Source organism: Rattus rattus, chromosome 18 (assembly GCF_011064425.1).
Source record: "Rattus rattus isolate New Zealand chromosome 18, Rrattus_CSIRO_v1, whole genome shotgun sequence".
Taxonomy (NCBI): Eukaryota; Metazoa; Chordata; class Mammalia; order Rodentia; family Muridae; genus Rattus; species Rattus rattus.
In genome coordinates, this window is record NC_046171.1 from 10,853,517 (window position 1) to 10,873,648 (window position 20,132).

At 40.7% G+C, this 20,132-nt stretch overlaps 1 protein-coding gene and 1 pseudogene across 1 annotated transcript; one reads left to right on the forward strand and one right to left on the reverse strand.

The window, feature by feature from the left end:
• Nucleotides 1-3,406: 3,406 nt before the first annotated feature.
• Nucleotides 3,407-6,099, reverse strand: LOC116887232 (annotated as a pseudogene).
• A 5,715-nt stretch (nt 6,100-11,814) lies between these two features.
• Nucleotides 11,815-19,438, forward strand: LOC116887632 (zinc finger protein 431-like). Its single transcript, XM_032889231.1, is given in 6 exon segments — nt 11,815-11,823; nt 14,995-15,121; nt 15,318-15,378; nt 16,526-17,667; nt 17,809-17,939; nt 19,223-19,438. Coding segments are annotated over 6 exon segments (1,686 nt in total).
• The last annotated feature ends 694 nt before the right edge of the window (nt 19,439-20,132 follow it).

The window sequence follows — 20,132 nt, forward strand, 5'->3', positions numbered from 1 at the left end:
ATCTTTTCTATTTTCCCCTTCTAGGGAGATCCCTTCTTCTTTTCCTATATCCTTTCTGGGACTGTGGATTGTAGACAGAGTACTATTTACCTAATATCATTTATATGTGAATACATACGATATTTGTGTTTTTAGGTCTTGGTTCCCTCTTCTGTGATGACTTTTGTTTTCTAGTTACATCTACTTTCCTGTAAATTTCATGATGTTCCCACCCCAGGGCCAGAATGTTTTATGTATTCACTTAACATCTTGATTCCACCCCCATCTCCTCCAGGCCCTGACCATACAGCCCCTTACCCTATTCCACTTCCCATCTTCTCTTGGAGGCTGAAGGACACCTGTGTGTGTACTACCACCCTGGCACATCAAGTCTGTGCAGGATTTGACTCATCATCTCCCACTGAAGAAAATGCAGCCCAGTTTGGGGAACAGGATCCACAGATGGGCAACAGCTTCAGGGGAGCTCATGTGAACACCAAACTGCACCTCTGCTACACATATGTGCGGAGTGCCTAAGTTCAGACCCCGTAATGCTTTTTGGTTGGTGGTCGAGTCTCTGAGAACCCACAGGGTACAGGTTAGTTGATTCTGTTAATCTTCCTGTGGAGTTCCTATTCCTCAGGTGTTCAGGAAGACTTATTGACCCCATCCAATATTTGGCAGTCTCTATCGGTTTCAGTCACCTGCTGGGTGGAGCCTCTCAGAGGTCAACTATGGTAACCTTCTGACTGCCAGCATAAGAGGGTACCATTAATACTGTCAGGGTTTGATACTTGCCCTGGGATAGGTCTCAACTTGGGCTAGTTTATTGGTTGGCCATCCCCTCAGTCTCTGCTCCATCTCTGTCCCAGCATTTCTTATAAACAGGACAAATGTTGGGTCAAAAGTTTTGTTAGTGGGTTGGTGTCCTTATAGCTCCACTGTGGGTGAAGTGGTTGCTTCAAGTTCCATATCTCCATTGCTAAGAGTCTCAGCTAAAGTCAAGCCCATAGACTCCTGGTAGACTCACCCATCCCAGATCTCTGTCAAGTCCTAGAGATGGCAGCCACCCTTGCTAGTTGCTGATTACCATTCATTCTCTTGGCCCTCTGGCCCTCTTTCTTGTCTACCCCCCTCAAGTGATTTTAAACCCCCACATTCCCCTTCCCATCCCCTCTTCCACTATTGTATTCCCCCTTATAAGTGAAACTCAAGCATCCTTGCTTTGACCTTTCTTCCTGTTTAGCTTCTTTAGTTCTGTGTAGTATAGTGTGAGTATGCTTACTTTATACCCAATATCCACTTTTAAGTGAGTACATACCATGCATGTTCTTTTGGGTCTCAGTTACCTCACTCAGAATGATCTTTTCTGGTTCCATCTAGTTGCCTGCAAAATTTATAATATCCTTGTTTTTAACAGTTGAGTATTGTTCCATTGTATAAATTAACCACATTTTCTGTATGCATTCTTTGGTTGAGGGGCATCTGGGTTATTTCCAATTACAGCTGCTATGAACATAGTGGAACATATGTCCTTGTGGAGCATCTTTTAGGTATATGGCCAGGAGGCGTATAGATGGGTCTTCAGGTAGAACTATTACCAGTTTTCTGAGAAACCACCAGATAGATATGCAGAGTCATTGTAGAGGTTTGCACTCCCAGCAGCAATGGAGAAGTATTCCCCTCTCTCCACATCCTCACCAGTATGTGCTGTCTTTGAGGTTTTAATCTTAGCCTTTCTGATTGATGTAAAATAGAATCTCAGAGTCATTTTGATTTGCATTTCTCTGATGAAGTAGGGAGTTGAACATTCCTTTATTCTTCCTTGGACACTCAACATGGATATTAGCCCTCTGTCAGATGTAGTGTTGTTAGAGATGTTTTCCTAGTCTGTCAACTGCCCTTATGTCCTACTGACAGTGTCCTTTGCTTTACAAAAGATTTTCAACTTCATGAGTTCCCATTTATCAACTGTTGGCCTTAGTGCCTGATCCACTGGTGTTCTGTTCAGGAAGTCGTATCCTGTACCGATTTATATATTCATTGGTAAAAGAGCCAATTTAAACCACATTACATTACATTAAAGGATGGTGACTTACTGAGAAGCTCCTGTTAGGCGAGTTCACTGATTCCAAGGACCAAGCCCCGGGAAATCCCCATGGGAAGGGAAAGAGATGACAAAGACTAGAAGAGAAAGTGGGAAGACCAAAATATCTGATTATATAGGGAGGAGCCTCTGGGAGGAAGGTCACCCCAGCCTCTGGGCTGGAATGTTCAGGATGGGGGCAGGCTATACCAGGTAGGGACTGAGGGATGCTGGGAGAACCTGGAGGCGAGGTCAGTGTTGGTATGCAAAATATGCACCTCACTCCCTTGTCTCAGGGTCTGAACTCAAACAACAAAATATTGTAAGCTATTTCTCACTTTTTCTTCTGTTAGATTTAGTGTATCTAGATTTATGTTGAGGTCTTTGATCCACTTGGAATTGAGTTTTGTGGGCAGTGATAAATATGGATATATTTGCATTCTTCTACATGCATACGTACAGTTAGACCAGAAACATTTGTTGAAGATCCTTTTTTTTTTTCCTATTGTATGATTTTGCCTTCTTTATGAAAAATCAAGTGTCCATAGTTGTGTGGGTTTATTTTAGGATCTTTGATTCGATTTTATTGATCAACCTGTTTGTTTCTATTCCAATACCGCATGGTTTTTATTACTATTGTTCTGTAATACAGCTTGAAGTCAGGGATGATGATACCTACAGAAGTTCTTTTATTATACAGCATCGTTTCAGGCATCAATTTTTTTTTCTGTTTTGTTTGTTTCTTATGAATTTGAGAATTGTTATTTCAAGGTCTGTGAAGAATTGTGTTGGAACTTTAATGGGAATAACATTGACTCTGTAGATTGCTTTTGGTTAGATACCAGGGACCAGCCACAGTTTTGGGGTCCTTGAGAATGGAAGGATTTCCTAGGCGCAGACTCAGAGTCTCAGGCAATGATGCAGGTGGGAAGCTGACAAGTGACTGACTTATTGCTGTTCTGAAACTACTTTTGGAGACAGCTCTCTCTCTCTCTCTCTCTCTCTCTCTCTCTCTCTCTCTCAATTCACCTTAGTCTTTTTTATTTTTTTTTTATTTTTTTTTTGTCAACCATAGAAGAGTTTATTACTCCAATGATTCGCACTGCTGAGTTGCAAGTCTAAGGCAGGCAGGTTGCCTGCCTTCCTGAAGGCATTCACCCCACCTCCCCCTCTTGGGGTATTCCACTTGGCCATGGACCCCCATAAACCTCTGAATGCATTTATTTAGACTTTTGGACATCTGCATATTTCCCTCTGAAAATGTTAACAGCCGTGTCCTGCCCACCCCATGGCCTGCCAGTCAAGCCTTTCATGCTGCCTTGTAATTCTGAAAGAAATAGAATTGGTAGCAAGTGAGTCCTGAGTGATGTCAGGGTGGCCCCAGCAGCCTCCAGAGGGGCACTGTGGGGACAGTCTCAAGGTGTCTTCTGATGGGTGGGCACTGTGCAGCGTGTGGCAGTACCAGGCTGCCTACAGTTTGTCCAGGAAGTTGTCCAGCACTGGGATGCCCTCCTTCAGGCCTTCGCGCTTGCAGGTCTCAGCTACCACTTGGCTGAGGCAGCTGCTATTGTTAAAGGGGTCCCTAGGCAGGATCTGCCAGTGGTCAAACACACACTGGAGGAAGGCCTAACCACCAGTATTAGATCGAAGGTCGGCAGTGAAGCCAAAGGACTCGTTGACAGGCAGGTAGGCCTTGACCACGAACATGGGAGTCCTGGCCACCTGAGACTCCTCAAAGACATGGCCATGCTTCCTGTTCAGGACACCATAGATGCCACCTACCACTTGCTCAGGACACTGAATCTCCACCAGATAAATAGACTCAATTAGGCAGGGCTGTGCAGTCAGCACACTGGCATAGAGGCAGCAGTATGCTGTGGAGATGATCTGACCACCTCCCCGGTGGATGGCATCAGCATGCAGGGTCACATCATGAACATCAAATCACACACCACTCATGTTCTCCTCACAAAGAGGACCCTCTTTAGTGGCCCACTGGAATCCAGCCACCACACTGTCTTTGATCTCATTCAGGTACTGTACGCCCTTGGTGATATCAGTGAGAATGTTGGGACCAGTGCCATCAGGTCCAAAGCACCAGATCTTGTGATCTTCAGCAACATCCCACTCATACTTTTTGACCAGGTAGCGGGCATGTGCCTTGAGCTCCTGGTGGCCAGATACCTCGCCTTTATAGATGTCCTATGCCAGGCCATCAGAGAAGGGCCTGGACTTCATGTACAGCCGGTTATGCTTATTGGGGGACTTGACAGACACAGCACGTTGGCCTCCTCACTGACTGTCTCCCGGTAGGACATGACAGGATCAGATTTCTTGATGGGGATACAGGCATGGCCCTCTTCCAGGTCCTTAAGGCAGATCTCCAGGTCTCTCTGGCACCAGTAATGATGTGCTCTCCAGACTTCTCAATGAGGCACTGCACCATTGGGTCAGACTTAGCCAGCTGCTTCTGCCCCTCCACCAGTTTGGGCAGGTCAACTGGGTTCTTAGCCTCCACTGCCACCCTGACAGCAGCTCTGATGCTGAATTTTATCACCTGCTTGTTGTGAGCGTGCTCAAAGGTGATGATAGTCCCGGTCTTCACAAGGAACTGGTCCACTCTGACCAGCCCTACAATGTTTTCACAGGGCACATCCTCAATCATTTCCACATAGCAGCCCATCATCAGAATGGTCCTTTAGTAGGGCTTCAGGTACAGGTCCTCCTTCTTCCCAGGCATATAGTTTGGGCCCACGTTCTGGACCTTCAGGCCCATGGACACCACCCTAGAGAACACTCTACAAAAAGGCATAGAAGCAGCCATTGTCAGAGGTTAGCACCATCTTAGAAATGTACATCATAAGGGGGCATTTGGGGTCGCAGCTCTTAATGCCCATGGCAGCCTCGTCATCAGGTGGCCCCTCGTACAGCAGCTCACAACGGTACTTCTGTGCAGTCACAGGGAATGGCAAGTAAATGATGATCATCTGCAGCAGGACATCCCCCATGGGCAGCCAGCGGCACATCACAGCCTTCAGCAGTGGTTTGCCCTCCTTGTCCTTGTCCTCGCTGTCCAGCTTAATGTCCAGCTTCTCAATCACCTTGGCTGTCTCCTCCTTTCTGAAGTTCATGATGGCATCAAATACCTTGAAGATGGGGTCCAGGATGAGCTGGCAGAAGGTTCCAGGGAAGTTTCTTCCCATCTGGGCTATTGGCTGACTTGCTGAACTTGCCATTGGCCGGGTCAAAGTACTAGTCTCCCACAGCTTTTTCATCATACATTCTACTTTCTTGGCCCACTCAGCTGCACCCAGCTGGCCCTCACCCTTGGCTGCAAACTTGGCCACGTACATCTCTGTAAACTGCTTCAGAGTGAAGACCCAGCCGTGCAGGCCAGAACCAAAGCCTACAGTGCCCAGGACAGGATCGATCATGATATTGCCCATGGACCCACTCTTGCCCTTGCCATAGGTGGAGATGATGACATTGACGTTCTCCACAATACGCTAAAAGGTTTGGTAGAGCTCCTTGGCCTCCAGCTACAGCTCTAGTAGGGCCTGGTCCATCTTGTTCATCATCAGCACAGGCTTGATGTGCTCAGCCATGACCTGCCACAGCACTGTCTCTGTCTGCGCACATATACCAGACACATAGTCCACCACCATCAGTGCTCCATCAGTGACATGCAAAGCAGCAGTCACCTCTGAGGAGAAGTCCACGTGACCTGGAGAGTCAATGAAATTGATGAGGAAGCCCAGGCCACCATTGCTCTGCTTAAGGAAGTTCAGGTCGTTCTCAGAGAGCTCATAAAAGAAGGAGATGGCGGTGGACTTGATTGTGATGCAGCACCCCTGCTCATCCTTGCAAGTGTCAGTGAAGCATGTCTCTCTGGCACAAGCAAAGGTGATGATGCCCACCTTGCACACAAGGGAGTCTGTCAGTGTGGACTTGCCGTGAGCTATGACTTACATGTTCTGGATGTTGGCTTTCTTGTCCATGATGGCAAGGATCTGATCCACTGTGAAGTTTACCATTGTGGCGGATGATGTTGGATTCTCACATATAGAGGTGAACAAGGAAGTGCACCGACGATGATGGCAGCTGAAGAGGAAGAGCCACCTTAGTCTTTTATTAGTTACAAACTTTTTCCCCTCCCCCACATGAACTTTTTGTTATACAATAAAACATAGAGAAAAGTCTTTTTATAGTTTTCCTTATTTTTCCTGAAAAACCTTACATAACTATATCACTAGAAAACATAATGAACACACAAAGTTACAGTTTAATGTCTGATAAAGCAAGTTATATATTAACTTATAACTATCAGAAAAAGCTCTGGGGTGCAGAGCTAAACAAAGAATTCTCAGCTGAGGAATATCAAATGGTTGAGAAGTACCTAAAGAAATGTTCAACATCCATAGTCATCAGGGAAATGCAAATTAAAACAACCCTGAGATTCTACCTCACACCAGTCAGAATGGCTAAGATCAATAACTCAGGTAACAACAGATGCTGTCGAGGATGTGGAAAAAGAAAAATACTCCTCAATTGTTGGTTGGATTGCAAACTGGTACAACCACTCTGAAAATCAGTCTGGCAGTTCCTTAGAAAATTGGACATAGTACTACCTGAGGACATAGCTATTCCACTCCTGGGTATATACCCAAAAGATGCTCCAACATACAACAAAAACATATGTTCCACTATGTTCATAGCAGCCTTATTTATAGTAACAAGAAGGTGGAAAGAACCCAGATGCCCTTCAACAGAGGAATGGATTCAGAAAATGTGGTACATCTACACAATGGAGTACTACTCAGCTATCAAAAACAATGACTTCATGAAATTCATAGGAACATGGATGGAACTAGAAAATATCATCCTGAGTGAACTAACGCAATCACAAAAAAAAAAAAAAATACACATGGTATGCACTCACTGATATTAGCCCAAACTCTTGGATTACCCAATACAATCCACAGACCACATGAAGCTCAAGAAGAAGGATGGCCAAAGTGTGGATGCTTCATTCCTTCTTAGAAGGGGCAACAAAAATATTCATAGGAGGGGATACGGAGACAAAGTTTGGGGTAGAGGCCATTCAGAACCTGCCCCACCAGCACAAATACACATAGCCACCAAACCCAGTCACTATTGGGGATGACAAGAGATGCTTGCTGACAGGAGCCTTATATAGCTGTCTCCTGAGAGGCTCTGCCAGAGCATGACAAATACAGAAGCGTATGCTCACAGCCAACCATTGAACTGAGAACAGGGTCCCCATTGGAGGAGTTAGAGAAAGGATTGAAGGAGCTGAAGGGGTTAGCAACCCTGTAAGAACAACAATACCAATCAACCAGAGCTCCCAGGGACAAAACCACCATCTAAAGAGTACACGTGGAGCCACCCTCATAGAGGAAGGGGGAGTGGGGACAGTCTAGGAGGTTTATGGATGGGAAACTGAGAAAGGGGATAACATTTGAAATGTAAATAAATAAAAAAATCCAATAGGGCATAAACTTGCAATTACATCATTATCATGAGAACATGAAGGTGCTAAACAGGTCAAGGTAATGTTAATATTTTTAACTTGTTTAAATTTGCAAAATCTCTGTATGAAGTTTATCCAAGTATCCATTTCTACAGTGCTTTTCAAACACTTTTCCAAATGCTATATTAATTCTTCTTGCAGCTTCCCCCAGGGCTCTTCCACAAGCCCAAATTTTATCTCTTAAAACTTGCACCCTAATTTCTTTAGGCAGGCAATGCCATAGGGTCAAATCAATATGTATCTTTTTTTTTCCAGGAAGGCAATTCACTAATCCAAGGACTCCCTCACTGGGTTCAATTCTTCTACTCATTTTTTAAAAATCTTTTTTATTATAAATACATCTTCCTGCTTTATGTTGGGGGTTGTCCTGATGTTGTTTGTTTTCTGATGATAATTCTGCTTCCTCAAAAGAGGTTGCCTCTGACAAGCAGTCCATCATATACTCAGGTTATCTCATGTGAACCTACTCCCCATTTTAACTGGTCAGTACAGGCTAGAGCCTGTGATTGGGCAGTGGAGGGGAAAGGTGTGACGGGAGGATTGAGAGTGGGGGCAGGTAGAGAAGCAGAAGAAGATGAGAGGGGGGAAGGAGAGAGGACTGAAGAAGAGCAGGAGGAAGCCATGATGGACAAGAACCATGTGGCCAGGAGAAACCACAAGTAGCAAGGGCTGTTATAGCTGGTGAATAAGTTAGTATAGTGTTAGTCCTGCTCAGTCTAAGCTTATAGCTTATAATTATAATGACTGGGTTGTGTGTTTATTATATGGGTTTATGGGGTTGTAAATTTCAGCAATAATTTTCCCCAATAATATTTCTGGATTAAGTTTTCTCTTAATAGAGGTGTCTCCTCCTGGGGATTCTCTCCATTGCTCTCTAGTTTAGTAGATCCAGTTCTTTCTTCCTCCAGGGCGCTCTGCCTGTAGTTGAGGACTCAGTCACAGATGAATCTGGAAGAGAAGACTAGATGGGGATGGTCTGCAGTATCTACAAGAGGCATAGAAAGGGGAGAGGAAGCTGTTCACTAGGGGAAACCTCGAGTATTGGGTCTCAATTAACAGAGAATGGGGAAGCTCGGAAGGCATCCTACCCAGTCCCATACCCAACACCTTTTTTTTTAAAGATTTATTTTTTTTTATGTATATAAGTACACTTTCACTGTCTTCAGACACACCAGAAGAGGGCATTGGATCCCATTACAGACGGTTGTGAGCCACCATGTGGTTGCTGGGAATTGAACTCAGGACCTTTGGAAGAGCAGTCAGTGTTCTTAACCGTTGAGCCATCTCTCCAGCCCCCATACCCAGCATCTTAATACTGAGGCATCAGGTTCCCATTGAACATTTATTTACTTCTATATTTACTTAGGTTTTTGTTGTTATTAATCTGTGAAAGACTTTTTGTTTCTTGGATAAAAAGTACTATCTACACTGGGCAGGGCACTCAGCAAATTTTCTTTTTCTGTTTGATCTGAGCTCAGATACCAACACCCAACCCAAGTTGGGAGGCTCATAACTGCCTGCTACTCCGGATCCAGGGGATTTGACACCTTCTTCTCTGGTGTATCCTGTGCACTCACATGGAAAAAGGTCTCTCTCACACACACGAACATATGCTTAAAAAGTAGAATAGACTTGCTTCCAAAAGTGCTTATAAGTTATAAATCAATTAGTGCAAGACAAGCTGTTTAGGTGTATAATACAAATACACAGGTTTTTTTTTTTTTTTTTTTAAAAAAAAAAAAAATTTTTTGTTGCATTTGGTTTGCACAGACTTATATCCAGTCATCAGTCATTCCAAACAAAATGGTGTCTAAGTGTTCCAAGTAGACATCCTTTTTTTAATCATAAGATAATGAGATACTTTTACTAGTCTAAATCATTTACTCTAATGTTGAATCAGTTTTATGCTTTAAGCCAATCTCTCCAACTGCAATAGCCCTCCACCCATGATCCAGTTTTTATTACTATCAAAGGAGTAAACCAGAATGCATGGTGTGAGTGCTGGCCAGTGATTCCTTTGATATTGGTTTTGATTATAATCTTATAATTCTTGTTTTTTTTTGTTTTTTTTTTTTTTTTTTGTTCTTTTTTTCGAGGCTGGGGACCAACAGGGCCTTGCGCTTCCTAGGCAAGCGCTCTACCACTGAGCTAAATCCCCAACCCCATAATTCTTGTTTTAACAACTATATGATATTTACATCTGTCTTTGTATCTTCTTTTAACAATGACACTATGCATGTTGTATGATTTTATTAATTATACTCTTATTATATTGCTGTACCTCTGAAAAATTATAGACCTTCACCTATTTTCATCTTCTGAAAATTTACTATATTATGTTATGAGTTCCTTGAAATTTTGTCCATTTGTGGACCTTGTGGAGAAATATCTTAAGTTTTCTCTTTTGATCCTAAAGAGTTGTCTATCTTCCTTCCTTGGCAAATCTGTGTTTCCAGTTGTTGCAGTCATCAATGTTTGCCTTTTTGCTACTTAAGTGATTGATATGGTTAACACAGTGGTTCTGAGTATTTAAAATGTTTGTTTTATTATTGTCTCCATGCTAATTAGCTTCAATTCTCAATATTTCAGATATCTATGGGAGCCCCAAATGAGGGAGTGGCCCCATCAGAATGGCTAGTTGTTATGTCTGAGAGATTGTGTTTACTGTTGACTGATGTGGGAAATCTTTTCCACTGTGGATGGCAATATCCCTAAGCAAGTAGGCCTGGACTGGATGAGAGAGCTAGCTGAGCATGAGACAGTGACCAAACAAGAGCTCAAGCCAGAAAACAATGTTTATCCATTCTTCTTGTCTTCCTTTTCTACTTCCAGTTTCTATCCAAAGCTCCCAAAATGATTAACTATTACCTGACAGATCCATCCAAAAAAAACCCATTCATAACCTGAGATGCTTTTGGTTAGAAGATTTAACCACAACAACAGAGAAGCAAGTTAGAATGAAAAAGGTACACAAAACGTGATTTTTGCTGCTAGACAGAATCTGGAAGTGTTTGTTCTCTTTTCGAAGAATGCTGAAAGTATCAAGAATTGAGATGGCAGGCTGGAGAGATGGCTCAGAGGTTAAGAGCACTGACTGCTCTTCCAGAGGACTTGAGTTCAATTCCCAGCAACCACATGGTGGCTCACAACCATCTGGAATGGGATCCGATGCCCTCTTCTGGTGTGTCTGAAGATAGCTACAGTGTACGCATATACATAAAATAATAAATAAATCTTAAAAAATATTTCTGAGTGAAGTTAGAATAAAAGAAAAAAGAATTGAGATGGCGAAGAGCATAGAGACTTTTATACTTTAGTCAGCACCTTAGGACGTCAGTGAAAATAGACTTCATGAAAAATTTCTATTTTGGAACAAAACATTTCTTATTATGTCCATATCCTGAGAAATTGAGTAAGGCAGAATTAAAAAAAAAATAATGGACTGATTTCTTAGACGCAATATTTAATCTGTTTAATGGGCATTATTAGTGACTCGTTCAGGACTACAGTGAAAAAAAAAGCAACAAGGGCAGAAACAAATACAACATCTGTGATTTGTTCAGAAACAACAGCAATAGGTAGTTTTTGAAATGGCCTAAAAAGTGTGCGATGAGTAACACTCCCTCCTGCTATGTCTTAAATTAATAGAATGAGTAAGCAAAGTGGATTCTAGTCCCAGAAAGGAATTTCTTATAAAACCTACTGCAGCTGTGGTCCAAGCATACTGTTACATCCCAATTTAAAAGCTGAACTTTGCAAGATTATCCATGCTGTACTGGTTCTGCTAACAAGAAAGATGTTAAATTCAAAGCCAGGTGTTTTTCTCTGGTTTTCATTCAGCGTTGTTCTAGGCCCCTATGTTTGTCAGAGTCAGAACCACAGTTTAACAAACAAACAAAAAGAAACCTGTGAGTTCCTTGCCTGAAGGTATGAGCATGAAGCCTGAGTTGCATTTTGAGAATATAATTTGTTAAGATACCTAAGCTAAGAGAAATCTGCCATGGGGAAATAGACATAGGAAATGGATTTACCCAAGCTGATAGAAGTATGAGAGGTTGCAGGGATAGGGCCATCTAAACCCTTTGAAACTGAAGCCCCATGTGTCTGAGACAGAGCTACAGGGTTTGGTGTTTATCCTGCTGGATTTCATGCCTCTGTCCAGTCTTCCTTTACTATGCACACATTGCTCTCTATTGAAATGGGAAAGGTAATCCTGTGCTATTGTCTGCTGGAAAGATGTAATTTATTTTCTGATTTTACAAGATGTGGTAGTGAAGAGATTACTGTGACTATCAGAAGAGACTTTGACATTTGAACAGTGTACAAGCTGTTGCAGACTATTAGAATCATTGAAGTTAAATGAAATGTATTTTCTTCTGGGATAACCATGAGACTATAGTGGCCAGAGGCAGAATGTGGTTGATTGAATCAAAAGCTCCTGAAAGACTATACATGGACTGACCCTGGGCTCCAACCTCATAGGTAGCAATGAATGGCCTAGGAAGAGCACCAGTGGAAGGGGAAGCCCTTGGTCCTGCCAAGACTGAACCCCCAGTGAACGTGATTGTTTCGGGGAGGATGGTAATGGGAGGAGGATGGGGAGGGGAACACCCATTGAGAAGGGGAGGGGGAGGGGCTAAGGGGATGTTGGCCCGGAAACCGGGAAGGAGAATAACAATCAAAATGTAAATAAGAAATACTCAAGTTAATAAAGATTAAAAAAAAAAAAAAAAAAAAAAAAAAGCTCCCAAATAGGATGGTGTCTTTGAACTCTTGTCTCTCCTTTGTATCTTTCTTTAGGGACCTCATGGAAACTTTTCTAGGAGCCTTTTTATATTTCTTATTAGGAATGGGATTTGGGTATCTGTAGACTTAAACCATTTCCTGTTTTTTGTGTCTGTTGTGTTGTGATTGAAACTGATTAATAAGCTTCCTTATGCTGTCATACCTTCATGACATGATAGTCTCTATCCTTAAATCACATAAGATACAGTAGAAGCAATTGCTAGTCAGTGCTAAGCTATTTTGTTATCCCGATGTTTTTTACATTTTTAGTTTTGTTGTTTTTTGTTTTTGTTTTTGAAGATAAAGTTTCTCTGTGTAGCCATGTTTGTCCTCTAAGCAGGTTTGTAGATGAGAAGGCCAATAACTTAGAGCTTCTCCTGACTCTGTCTCCAGAGTGCTGGGATTGTATGTATGTGCCAAGTCTTTCATGGCCTCAAGGGACAGTGGTTTCTACCCCTGGAGCAGAGCCAACATACTTGGGACTCCAAGAATTTGATAGTTGCCATTTGTAAGTTTCGTTTTTATTATATGTATAATTTACTTTATGTTCCTCCTCCTCATTAAGGATTTCATCTTTGTGAAAATTAGGTACAGCAGTAGTCCAGGAGTTGAAAGTGTGTCTATGTTCCTCACCAAAAATGTTAATTATTGATACTTTCAGGACAGTCTAGAATAAAGAACTCTGAAAACATGAGTTCAAAAATATACAGTTTCTCAACTGTATAAAATAAAAGGATGCTATATGAATTGTATTAGAACTTCACAGATGTAGGAGAACAAAGGCAACTTCACTATGAATCAGCTTGTCAGAAAGTAAGAAAAGTGAGAAAGAGATTTAGGGAGTGGTAATTTCAAGGTAGAATCCAGTCCAACTAAACTTATTTTCTGTACTTACAAAGATTGGCAGATCTCTTGAATTCTTTTCTAAGAGGAAAAGAAAAAAGAATGTACTTGCTGTCCTTAAGAATCAGGGGGCTGTGGTCAGGGAATGCTGATTCATGGAATAATCAAAGGGGAACCTGGGGAGGACAGTTGAAATGTAAATAAAACATAAGGCTTTGGTTTGCAAGAGCTGTCTCCAGCTGAACTTGGGCTGTCAGTTTGCACCCATGTTTCGGCTTCAATTTCTTTTTTTTTCTTCTGCTGTTCCCAAACACCTCTTCCCCAGAATCACTCTCTAAGCCAAGGCTGGTCTTTAGCCTGTTGGCCAACATAACCTGGCTTTTTCTTTTTCTTTATATTACTGGCTCATGGGCCTGTAGTGTATGATTTTGCACATGTCAAATATGAGTTGCTGTGCTGACCTTCATCCACATTTTAGATTTTAAAATTTAACAGAATTATATTCTGTTCCCAGGCTGGCATATAGTCATGTCATTAATACTACCTGAGCCTTCTGACTGATTGGATTGTAGTGGGTTCCATTTATCTTATCTGTTGTGTTTTTAAGAAATGTTTCAATGAATGTGAATATGAGTATTTAGCTTGCATTCATGAATATATACCTCATGCTTGCCTGATTGGCCCTCAAAATAGTCACAGAAGATGACTGCAGAACCCCCTAATGTTGGGATAATGGATAGTTGTGAGCCTACATGTAAGTACTGGTAATTGAACTCAATTATTAGCAAACCAGTAAGAACTCCTCTCTTCTGAGCCATCTCGCCTCCCCATCTATGTTATTTAGGATTATCATTTTCATTGCTAATATTTTCATCTGTGCACTTATAATTGTTTAAACATGCATTTCCTTTTAGTAAGATTTTTTTTTGGGGTTGTTTTTTTTTTTTTCTTTATTAACTTGAGTATTTCTTATTTACATTTGGAATGTTATTCCCTTTCCCGGTTTCTGGACCAATATCCCCCTAACCCCTCCCCCTCCCCTTCCATATGGGTGTTCCCCTCCCCATCCTCCCCCCATTACTGCCCTCCCCCCAACAATCACGTTCACTGGGGGTTCAGTCTTAGCAGGACCAAGGGCTTCCCCTTCCACTGGTGCTTAGTAAGATGTTATTAATGTCATAGTATAAAATGGGCCATTTCAAGGTTCTAGAATGTATAAATTTTTGAGGAACTTCAATAAAGAACTCTTAACATTTTTCTATATTTTTAATTCATTTGATTGATTTTGGCAGGCGAATTAGAGTCTTATTATATTCCACTGGCTGTCATGGAACTCATTACATAGACCAGGCTGGCATCCAATTCTATAAGATAACATCTGCCTCTGCCTCCAGAATAATGGGATTGAAGACATGAACCCATACACCCAACTTGCCCATCAATTTTTCCTAGTTAGTAATGGTTGATATCATTTCTCTGATGTGTGTCCAGTCCTGTTTACTTCTCGGGCTCTGTCTGTCTGGCATTTCTCTTGGAAGGCTATATTCTATTCAGATGGCACAGAAATTACAGAAGTGAACCTTATTATTCATAGTCCTTCAGAAGTAATTTCGGGATTACATTAGTACTTCTGTATCAAACAAGTGGGAAGGACCAGAATTATACAAATATATTGTCAGTGAGCAGACATTTAAACTGATGTTGGAATCGTTTACACCTTTGTGTTTTACACCTGTATGGGATATTTTAGAGTGTGGTGACCTATGATGATGTGCGTGTGAACTTCACCCTGGAAGAATGGGCTTTGCTGGATCCTTCAGAGAAGAGTCTTTACAGAGATGTGATGCTGGAGACCTACAGGAATCTCACTGCTATAGGTAAGTCAATAAATTTCCTTTCACTTTTTAAAATGAAGGGACAATTGCTACTGATGCTGTTCTTTGATTTTAATTGAGAATGAGGAAGAATGAAGTATATGAATTAGATATGGTTCTAAGGGTCACTGGAGATACTAATTTAAATTTGGCTTAATTTCCAATAATCTGTTATAAATATTCTGTCACTATATTTCAGGCTACAACTGGGAAGATGACAGTTTCAAAGAACATTTTCAAAGTTCTAGAAGGCATGGAAGGTAATTTTCATGTGTAAGTTGGTTGGAATATGCCTCCGAAGAAATTTTAATGTTCCCTTGAGGTTTTAAAGAAAAGTGATAGTGTGAAAAAGCACTGCTTTAAGTGTTATCAATGTTTATTAAGTTCTCACAAAACCATGACCTCAATCTAAGGTATCTGATTTGTGTTTCCAATGCATTGTTGTAAGAAAGGAAGAAGGATAGAATGCCTTAATCGATACCAGCATTTGTATCATAGTCCCATTACATTATGCTGTAGATATGGTAATCTGTTTAATCCCATACCACTTAGATATTGCAAAACGTATACACATTGAATAGTTGATAAGTATATGTGGGAAATCTTCTAATAGGTAAATAGTCCATAGTAAAGCTAGCAATATTCATATACTTGTAGTAACATTGCTAACTTTAAGTGAGAAGAGGATAGTTTATGAAAATCAAGAATGTTATTTTGGAGAAATCTTTATCCATATACCTCATGTCTGTGAGGAAGACATCTTTTGTAAAATGCAATGTGGAATCCTTTCACTTCTTATTCTTCTTTATAGAAAGGTATATTATATGTAACAATTTATACAGGCCATGTGAGCACAGGGATATTGAAAGAATCAATGTATTCCTCTCTCTTAGTACAATTAGAAGATATGTAGTAGTCCCCACATTGAATAGAATTTGGTAATATGATATAAGTTTAAAATTATTTGGTTTTCCATCCATAAACTCACACTGCAGAAAATCCCTTCCATACTAGCAATGTGGAAATTCTTTTCTGTTTGTCCTGGTTCACATTGTAAATGCAGTATACAGATGTAGTGTATTTCATACTAAAAGGAAATTTATGAATGCATTCAGTGTAGTAAAGTTCTGAGCTTTTATGATTCACTTCAGTATGTGAAAAATTTCATCTAGATAAAGGATGCTATAAATGTGAGCCAATTAATGCTCTGACTAACACAGGTATCTTCAAAGATGCAAAACAACCCATAATGTAGGGGAATACCATGAATGTAAACACGTTTTAAGTTCTCAAGACCTGATTCCTCTTACCATTAGAACAAATTATAAAATTAATTTGTACAGATAGAAAGATTCATCAGTATAATGAATGCAGTAAACCTTTTTCATGTGCCAATCGTCTTTGCAGGCATGAGAGAAGTCGGAGTGGAGAGAAACCCTATGCATGTAACCATTGTGGTAAAGGATTTCCATATCCCAGTGCTCTCCAAGCACATAAAAGGACACACAGTGGAGAGAAACCCTATGAATGTAAACAATGTGGTAAAGCCTTTGCATATTATAATAATCTCCAAATGCATAAAAAAACTCATAGTAGAGAGAAACCGTATGGATGTAATCAATGTGGTAAAGCCTTTGCATATGCCAAGAGTCTCCAAGTACATCAAAGATCACACACTGGAGAGAAACCCTATAAATGTAACCAATGTGGTAAAGCCTTTACATATCGCAGTGGTTTCCAAGTACATAAAAGATCACACACTGGAGAGAAACCCTATGTATGTAAGCAATGCGGTAAAGCCTTTCCATGTAGCAGTCATTTTCGAAGGCATAAAAGAATTCATACTGGAGAGAAACCTTATAATTGTAACCAATGTGGTAAAGCCTTTGCATGTAGCAGTCATTTTCAAAGGCATAAAAGAACTCATACTGGAGAGAAACCTTATAATTGTAACCAGTGTGGTAAAGCCTTTGCATGTAGCAGTCATTTTCAAAGGCATAAAAGAATTCATACTGGAGAGAAACGCTATGAATGTTACCAATGTGGTAAAGCCTTTGCATATGCCAAGAGTCTCCAAGTACATCAAAGATCACACACTGGAGAGAAACCCTATAAATGTAACCAATGTGGTAAAGCCTTTACATATCGCAGTGGTTTCCAAGTACATAAAAGATCACACACTGGAGAGAAACCCTATGTATGTGAGCAATGCGGTAAAGCCTTTCCATGTAGCAGTCATTTTCAAAGGCATAAAAGAATTCATACTGGAGAGAAACCTTATAATTGTAACCAATGTGGTAAAGCCTTTGCATGTAGCAGTCATTTTCAAAGGCATAAAAGAACTCATACTGGAGAGAAACCTTATAATTGTAACCAGTGTGGTAAAGCCTTTGCATGTAGCAGTCATTTTCAAAGGCATAAAAGAATTCATACTGGAGAGAAACGCTATGAATGTTACCAATGTGGTAAAGCCTTTGCATATGCCAAGAGTCTCCAAGTACATCAAAGATCACACACTGGAGAGAAACACTATGGATATAATCAATGCTGTAAAGACTTTGTGAGTCAGAGTCATCTCCTAAAACATAAAAAACACATACTGGAGAGAAACCGTACAAATGTAACCAATGTGGTAGAGCCTTTCCATATTACAATGGTCTCTGAGTACATAAAAAAAGCATACCCTGGAGGGAAACCCTCTGAATGTAATTAATGTAGTAAAGCCTTTGTACATCATAGTAGTCTCCAAATACATAAAAGAACACATAGTGGAAAGAAACCCTATGAAGTATCCAATGTGGTGAAACATTTGCATATCCCAGTATTCTCCAAAAATGAAAAAGAAGACACAGAAGACAACCTGTATGAATGTAATCAATGCAATAAAGCTTTCATAAATCAGAATTGTCTCCTCCTATATTAAAAGAAAAGGCCTATGAATGTTATCGACGTGGTAAAGCTTTTCTAAGTCAGAGTCATTGAGAACATAAAAGATAGTGTGATAAAATCTTTCATTGTCATTATCATCTTTAGAGGCATGAACAAATTTATACTAGAGAGAAACCATATGAATGTATTTGATTATGGTGAACTTTTACACAATTACGTAGTCACTATCATGAAAAAATTCATACTGGAGAAAAATTCTGTGAGTATGAGCAACTTGTTAAGGCCTTTGTGTTATAGTCCACTGAGATTCAACACTATGCAAGCACCAGGTCAGTGCCAATGACAAGAACTTATTTCAATCAAGCTACTACTGACTGATTAGGATACAAATCAAACTCAGGAGCTGAACCGTGACACAAATGTTCCTATCCCCGAGCCAGAAGATTAAAAAAAAAAATTTTTTTTTTTAGCTTAAAAATCAAAAACATCCTTGCCAAGTTATATCTACATTTTCTCAACAATCAAGATTTAGGGATAGGAACTGTCCTTATGTAGCAAATCTATGTTAACTGATGCAGAATAGAGGTCCTATAGTGTAACCGATAATATCCATTGTTTCTTTTGTATTTAGGGACAGTCACCATGTTTTTAGGAACAAAACATGAATAGCATAAGCTGTAGTTAGGAAAAGTCAATTTTAGGGGAACAAAGGATAAAAAATTGAAGCTGGTGTGGTACTTGGAAGTCCCCACCTCCCCGAGAACCTCAAGAGATGGACTTAGTTTTACCCTGTGATGAAATGGAAGCTAATTAAAAAAAAAAAAGGCAATACTTAGAAGTTTCTTTTGCTTCTTCCTAACATTTGCATATTACTGTCATCTTCAGTGACACAAAAGAAAGAGAAAAACCCTACAAATGTAAGCAATGCCATAGACCCTCTCCACCATATAGTTACCTACTAATACACAAAAGAACACGCCTTAGTGAGAAACCCTACAAATGTAACCAATGTGGTAAAGCCTTTCCAGGACACAGTCCTCTCCTAACCCCTAAAAGAATACACAGAGAGCTGCCACGCACTAAAAGCTTTCTGCACTGCTCGTGTTCTCTGTCCACCTTGCTCTAGCAGGAGGGAGCTGAAACAAGGCTGTGGTCACAGACAATGCAACCTGCCCCATCCACAAGGTCCATTTGAATCTCTCCTACATGAATCAGATACTGACCAACAAAAACCAGAGGGTCTGCATGGTGCATTTGAGGAACTTAGGGATGTTGGGCAACAGAAGCACTCTAGAAGAGATAGTTCATCAAATACTCCCAGAAGCGATGCTGAATTCCCTGACAGCGTTCTTTGAAAACCCTGTAGACAAACTTTATATCCTGGAAGGCTATGATGTCTCCTTCAAGGTGGCGTGCTCACCATTAAGCTGAATAGGGATCTAGGAACTATGAAACCAACAAGCAGAACCCAAAGAAGCAAATCTCGCTATCTTCTCCCTCCAGTGGCCCCATGACTGGACCAGGAAGAATTTGGTGTACTCGTATGCCAGTATGTCTCTACATGAGCTGCTGGCCAGGAAGCTGACTGAAAATTAAGCACCAAACCAAACTTGTCTTCATTGGCCTATTCTGGAAAAGGCATTTGACTACCTGCCAGATTCAAAGACACGAGAAAGTATTAGGCAAAGACCATAGCCTCCTTCTATAGCTGATTGTCTGTTTTCCTATGCCTGCTTCTGAGGACAGTTATAGTGTGTGTGGCTGCCTTTGAAAAAACTTTGTTACCTTGTCCTCTCCCCCAAAAATGGACACTAGAGAGAAACCCTAAGAATGTAACCAGTATTAAAGACTATATTTCTTAGCGGTCTTTGAATACATAAAAGAATGAATACTGGTTAGAAACCCTACAAATGTAATCAATGTGATAAAGCCTTTTCACCACACACATACCTATCAATACATAAAAGAACACGTAATGAAGATATGTGCCTTTAGACAAGCAATGTGGGAAAGCCTTTGCGTATAACAGTAGTCATTGAAATTATGAGGAAAAGCCATTCCACAGAGAAACACCAGGAATGTAGTCATTGTGGTGAAACTTTGCACTTCGTGGTAACTTTATACA